A 7,291-nucleotide genomic window follows, 5' to 3' on the forward strand; every position below is an offset into this window, starting at 1 on the left:
CATCTTTGTAGCTCTCAACCTCATAACTGAGAGTATCTTGAGATTGTTTCTAGATATTGTGACAGCATCAGAACCCATGGGATTCTGCAGATCACAGTCACACTGAGCATACAATAAATAGTAGTAGGGCTCCCTTTGATCCTGCTCTGATAGTTAACAAGGTCACATTAACTCTGTTTTCCTGCCCAATTCTGATCTTACAAATGTGCATTAAGAAGGAAATGAGAGGTGAATGCATAAACTTTATTAACAGACCAGGCACATCCTACAATCATAAAGGGAACATCTTTCCCTTAATTCCATTGATAATTAATCTTCCTGTTTGCACCGCCATATACAAATCTATGGCATTCAGGTTTATAATCAGTGTTTGGCAGAATGACAATGTGTACAGGTACACATGACAATGTACACATGAAAATGTATGCAATGTTAACCCAACACCTTTATCTATTCATAAAAAATCATTGCTTTATGTTAAGAAAAAGAATAAAGCATTTGTAGAAAAATAGAATTTTATTCTAAAAATGCAGCAAATATTTACTTCTTTTCCAAACTTACTGAAAGTTGCTATAACCAGCCTACAATTCAAAACACACAGTTTGTGATAATATAAATTATAGTATAAAACTGTACACATATTTACTTATTTACACTAATCACATAGCAATCTTAAAATAATGCTTCCTTGCAAGTGAGTTTGGATTTCATACATGACAGAACCAATTGCATGGAATACAACCTGGTCACAAGTCAAAAGGATCAAAACTGAAACAGAATCAGTTATGAGTTCTCAGCGATGTCTCCAGTAGGCTCAAGAATGCTGTTCTAAAACTCATCCACGATCATCACTTCAGGGACCCTTTATCAATGATCCTTGATATTACCAGCGTTCACTGATAGTAAAGGGTAGGGAGGGTGGGTTTCTAAGCTTCATTCACAAGACGCACAAACCCTACAATCATGAGGAGCACGTCTACAGTTTCCCATTATGTTCCACAGTAGCTCACCATCAATAGCACAGCTCTGCAAAACTGTCCTCTGATCTTTCAACACTGGTTGAAGTCAGAACTATTCATTCACTGTTAGGACAGGTCTGGATTGTGTTGTGAGAAACTAAAGTACAGATACTTATAATTTGGACCAATTGAAACATGCTGAACTTTCAAATTTCTCATCTCCATTATTGATGTAGAAATTTGCCCTTTAGCAAGACTGCATTTTAAAACACTTCACACAAGGATAATGATCTCAACGTATTATGAAAACAAGAACTTGTACATAATCATCTATCCCTGTAATCAGAAAAAAAAGCAATCTAATAAATGCAAGCATCATTTGCCTCCAGGTGATGTTTATAAGCCAGTCAATAATTAGAGGCCAATGTTTTTATGCAGCATAGTCACCAATCATTCTCCTGTAATAGGTCGACAAAAAGATGTCATTGTCAGAGGGGCAGTCATGGTGACAAGAACAGGTCTTGATAAACATCATCCTCTTCTTGATGAGGTCTCCTTCAGGACATTTGAACTCTACATGCAGGGTGGTGGTGGAATGAGGGGTGCAGCACCTGCCGTCAGTGCAGACTCCACAGAACTTGGGCCGATAGGATCTTGTGCTGGTACAACCGGAAAATTCAAACTTCATCGACTTGAACGGCCTCGGAGTTCGCACACACTTTTTGCCTTTCTGTGATAAGGGGAGGAGAAATGCAGTTAATGATTTATTGGGATATTATACCTTAACTACTTAGAGCAATTCAACAGAAGGAACAAAAGTTGAAGGGTTCTTTGATTTGTAAGAATATAAAGAATACAATGCCCAGTTAACAACATACATATCATCTTTTGTCCATCTTTCTTGGAAGTACTAAATACTGTTGGGATACTATTCATTAGCAGAATCTTAGCACCTCATACAATGATTTGTCAGGCTGAACACAGTTGCTAGAGCTTTTGCCTCAAGTCAAAAGGCTGGTGAGTTTAAATTCTATTCAAGTTCCACTCCAGGGCCTCAGACAAAAATCTAGGCCAACATTCCACTGCAGTACTTGGGGAGTGCTGCATTGCCCGAGATGCCGTCTTTCAAAGAAGAGGTTTCATCATCTGGTACTAAGGTTCCTTAATTCCATTTTGAATAGAAGATTCACCTCTGGGATTGGTGTCAATTTACCTTTAATGAATGCAACATTTGATTATCTGGTCCAATGAACATTGCTATTTTGTGGAAGTTTGTGTGCATAACTTTGCTCTCGTGTTTCCCATTTTTCATGAACTGCAATATGTTAGGGATGTTCCAAAAGGTGCTACAAAGATGTATATAGGCACATGATATTCTACAGGTCTTTCTTTTGTGTAGGAGCAGAAACCCTGCAGCATTTAAAAAAAATTTAAATGCATCACTTTTGGTGAAATCTGAATAACAGTGGCAAGAGAAGAGGACACGAGAGGCTGTTTCACTGGAATTAACTTTTTGCACCATTGAATACCTTGATACTTTTCTCGAGGTGGGTGTTGCAGGGTCGGACCATGCACAATCTGCTCTGCTTCTCCAGTCGACATTTCCTGTTGTCATTGGTCACTCTGGTGGAAATCCCCATTCCGCACGTCTTTGAGCAGGCACTCCAGTCAGTGGTTTGGACAATGCAGTTGTCACGAACTTGACTTGAATCAGGTCCAAAAATAGCTTCTTGCCTGTATACTGAAAGTTTAGGAAACATAAATAGGCAAGAATGCTCCTTCTGCTGAATCATCATATTGAACACTGGAAATACACTGGTTTAAAGAGCAGAGATTTTTTTGCACTTGCAGGAGAAATCTAAATGACTCAAGTCTTGGTCAGTTCAGTGCTAAATTTCCTTCTATCACATCAAATTAGCTAGTTGCCTGGTTACTGATATTGCACTAGTACAAAGAAACTTCTAATGAATGGCGTGCTCTCCAATGCTGCTTCATTATTCTGCCGACAATACTCGATACACATCTGAATATTCACTGCACACGAACATCGTTTAGGAGCTACATTTCTATGACACAGAAAGCCAAGAGACCCAGTTCATGAACGATGATCAAAGGGTTAATCCTTACCTGCCATGGCAGCATTGAAGACAGAGTGGTCACGTGGCTTGTCGCAAACCCACTCCTCACAGCATTTACCAGGGATCTTAATCCGTCTGGGAGCTGGACAATCCGGGCTGGGCAGGCGCACATCGTCTGTACAGAAAGGAACGCAGCCAATCGCTCCATCCATGCAGTGACACTGGTACTTACAGCTAGGTTGGAAGGTCTCCCCGCTCCTGTAGATCACTCCTCCCAGGTCACAGGTTGCACCTTCCCTGGCTGAGAGATAATCACAGGCAGGAATCAGAAACAGCAGCTCAAGTATACCACTGATGAAAGCTTGTTCGCGTGAAGCATCAGCTCTCTCTCTCTCCCCAATTGCTTTTGATACAAAATAAATTGCAGCGCATTCAAAATTCAACGCATTTTCAATTCATTACGTTTCCTGCAATGTTTGACAGAATATCTTAAGAACTGACAGAGGTGAAGTGTTCACCTAACTCTTATTGTCTCTCCTCAGAGAATCTGTCGAAAGCTGCTATTGAGCGAGTATTAGTAATAATGGCAACGAAAAATGGCTTGATCTCATTCAGAGGATTGTATATTCAAATTCCAGCCCATTGACAGAAGGCTATAATTTAATACCTGACGCTCCAGTATTGAGGGCGACATTATCAGGAGTCCCTGGCCTTAGAGAGAGAGACACACACACAGGAGGCTGCTGATGCTGGAATCAGGAGTAATAACCATCTGTAGGAGGAGCTCAGCGGGTCGACCGGGTCCTGATGCAGGGTTTCGACCCGAAACGTCAACAGTTCCTTTCCTCCCACAGATGCTGCTCGATTCACGGAGTTCCTCCAGCAGGTTGTTCATTGCGGAGACTGATTCTGTCCTCCTCCTCCACCTCTCCCCACACCTGCACCTCCCCCCCATTCCCCTCATCCATCTCCTCCCCCCACCACCTCCCCATTCACTTCCACCTCCCCCACATTCCCCTCCACCTCCCCAACACATCCACCTCCCCCCTCCTCATCCTCATCCCTCCCCCCCCCCCCCCCAAGGATTAGAAGAGTACCTCGTCATTCAGGCACTGCTGTGTGTGGGGGCCCGGTGTGCTCGGATTGGCGGCCCGTTACAACGCTACAACAGCGATGACTAATGCTACAAAGGGTTTGGGAGCCCCAGTGTTTAAAGACCAGGGATGCCTTACCCAAGCAGATGCCGCTTTGCTGCTTGGGGTGCGTGGACAGGTCGCAGTACAGTCCCTTGTGTTGGTCGCAGGGCTGCCGGGAGCTGCACTGGTCTCCGAGCTGCCGAGCGCAGACTTTGCAACAGCCGCAGCCGTCGGTTAGTAGACTGACTCCGGCCGGGCAGCGCGCTGGCCCCGGGGGACATCGGCAGGGGAACACGCACTCCTCGGTCCCAGCCGCCGCCTGAATGGGAACACAAACCAAAGGTTAGACGATTACACCGCGTCCCCTTACACACGGCGCAACGACACGACCCTCTCGCTGTCTACATGAAGGCAGAGAAGGATCCCATTCCGTGAAAACAGGGGCAAGGCTGTGCACAGACGCACAGATCAAACGTTCCCGCTTTTGCATATTTCATGCATCATCCATTCCCCCACCGCTTCCAAAATATTTTTCTTTTGCAAACTGCTCAATTTCGGATCTGTTGCGGGTTAGCGAGAGGTAACCGCGGGTACAATTCACCAGCAGGGAGAGTGCGAACGTGTACCCACACCTGCTAACGGTGCGATCAGCTTCATACAGCACACACAAGATGCTGGAGGAACTCAGCAGGTCAGGCAGCATCTATGGAGGAAAATAAACAGCCGATGGTTCGGGTCTCGACCCGTAATGTCGACTGTCCATTTGCCTCCATAGATGCTGCCCGACCTGCTGAGTTCCTCCAGCGTTTTGTGTGTGTTGTTCCAGATTCCAGCATCCGCGGAATCTCTTGTGTCTGAGCTTCATCCATCTCCCCGAAAGGCCGGCGTCCACTGGTCAAAGCGCAAGGTGATATTCTGCAGGGGTGATTGCACCCACCCCAGAGGCGACCTCAAACGTACCCAAGACAGGGCGATCACCAGAGTCAAGCAGCGGACGAGCCGCGCACCGACTTCACCAGGCATTTTATTTCACCCACAGCTCCGCGTTTTAAAGCCGAGCTCTGCTGAAAGCGCTGGCGTTCGGCGGCTGTTTAAATAAGTACAGGGAGGGCGGGTCGGCCGGAGAATGACATTCCTGAGCGGTCAGATGTGTACGGATTCCTCCGGCGTGCTTTCAATTCCTGATTCCCAAAGCGGTTTCAAAGCCGAACCAAGAATAAATAAAAATAATCCCAGTTCAAAAAATTTGGAACTTTAAAATAAATATCAAATTAGCTTTCAAAGCTAATGGGATGTTGGATCAAGGGATCTGTGATGCAGTGGAGGCAGAAAGAGCAACAGGTTCCGGTGGGGAAATGGGAACCTTTTGATGAAAAGGTATGGGGAGACGGCAAATTTGACACGAATATGATGGGCCGATTGATTTCCTCCTTTGCTGTATGGATCGGGGAATCTATGATTCAAATAATATGTTGTAGCCCATTTATATTTAAAATAAAAGCAATGCAGTTCTGACGAAGGGTCTTCAGCCTGAAACGCTTCTCGTTCCACAGAAGCTGCCCGACCTGCTGAGTGTTTCCAGCATTTTCTGTTTTAATTGCTGATTTCCAATATCTGCAGTTTTTCTAATTTAGATTTTAAAATGAGATGCTCCTACCTTTAAGTTCTAACAGTTCAGATTCAGATACCCAGTAAACGAAAGCCAACTCACATAAAAGATGCTCAGTTATTAACCTAACAGGTAACATTCAAATGCAGATATACGCTGCTTCACACAAACAGTTCTTAAAATCTCTGAGGTATATTAATAAGGTTTAATTATTGCTAGATTTAAATCACTGTTTAAAACAGTGTGGTTGGTTCACAAGCAGAACATTTTCTGTATTTTCTCCTTTTAGGTCTGGTGAAATTGCAAGAGCCAATCAGGAGCCCTCACCCTTCCCGGGCTGATCAAGAGCCGTAAGCCAATCAGTAGCTCCCTGAGCTCGTCAAGACCCGGAGCCAACCAGGAGCCTTGGAGCCGTTCAGGGGCCCTGAACCAATTACGTTCCGAAGCCAAGCCAATCATGTTCCTAACCCGTGTCAATCAGGAACATCAGAGAGATATTTTCAATGGCTTCAGTGTAACTGATCTCAGGAGTGTTAAGTCAAACATTTACACCGGGACCCCGGAAGCTGTTTGCCTGAGTGTAGGATTCAACTGTACACACCCTATATTTGCAATTACCGTTAGAACTGACATCAACTAAGAAAGCAAGAAAAGACTTCCAAATATCCACCATCCCTCATGACTTCAGGATATCTCCAACCCCAAACTGCAGTTGATATGTAACCACTCTAATAACGTGGGAAACAAACTGATACAGAAAGTGAAGTTTGCAAGATCCCTTCATACATCTTTTGATGCATTTGGGGGGTCTTGTCTTGTATACCACGTTCTTCTCAGGCAGACTCTCAGGATGGAGCATGACTTGATGCAGGATAGAGATCAGTTGGAAATTTGGGTGGAGAAATGGCAGAATGGAGTTTAATCTGGACAAGTGTGAAGTGTTGAACTCTGAGAGGTCAAATGTAAGAGGAAGGTCTGTGGTAAATGGCAAGACCCTTAGGAGCATTGATGTACAGCAGCATCTTGGAGTGCAAGTCCACAGTTCCCTGAAGGTCACAACACAAGTGGATAGGGTGTTAAAGGTGTACGGCAAGCTCGCCTTCCATCAGTCGGGACATTGAGTATAACAGTTGGGAAGTCATGTTGCAGTTATTTAAAATTTTGGTTAGGGCACATTTGGAGTTTTGTGTCAAGATCTGGTCGCTGCATTACAGGAAGGATGTGGAAGCTTTGGAGAGGGTGCATTAGAGGTTCACCAGGATGTTTTCTGGATTAGAGAGTATTAACTATAAGAAGAAGTTAGACAAACTTGGATTGTGTTCTCTGGAGCGTCAGAGACTGGGGCAACCTGATACAGGCATATAAAGTTATGAGAGATATAGATATGGTAGATAGAGTCTTTTTCCTAGGGTGGGAATGTCAAATACTAGAGGGCAGAGCTTTAAGGTGAGAGGAAGAAAGTTTAAAGGAGACTTACGAGGAAAGTTTTTTCACAAAGACAATGATAGG

General features: G+C 44.3%; 1 protein-coding gene across 1 annotated transcript; it reads right to left on the minus strand.

Moving 5' to 3' along the window:
• Positions 1-222: 222 nt before the first annotated feature.
• LOC127581830 (CCN family member 2-like) lies at positions 223-5,239 on the minus strand. The gene is made up of 5 exons (XM_052036597.1): positions 5,134-5,239; positions 4,270-4,492; positions 3,087-3,338; positions 2,489-2,700; positions 223-1,689 (listed from the first exon to the last, which is right to left on the minus strand). Exons 1-5 carry the CDS (start codon positions 5,194-5,196, stop codon positions 1,390-1,392), a joined length of 1,050 nt encoding a protein of 349 aa, XP_051892557.1. The 5' UTR covers positions 5,197-5,239; the 3' UTR covers positions 223-1,389.
• Between the last annotated feature and the right edge of the window lie 2,052 nt (positions 5,240-7,291).

Source organism: Pristis pectinata, chromosome 22, assembly GCF_009764475.1.
Source record: "Pristis pectinata isolate sPriPec2 chromosome 22, sPriPec2.1.pri, whole genome shotgun sequence".
NCBI lineage: Eukaryota > Metazoa > Chordata > Chondrichthyes > Rhinopristiformes > Pristidae > Pristis > Pristis pectinata.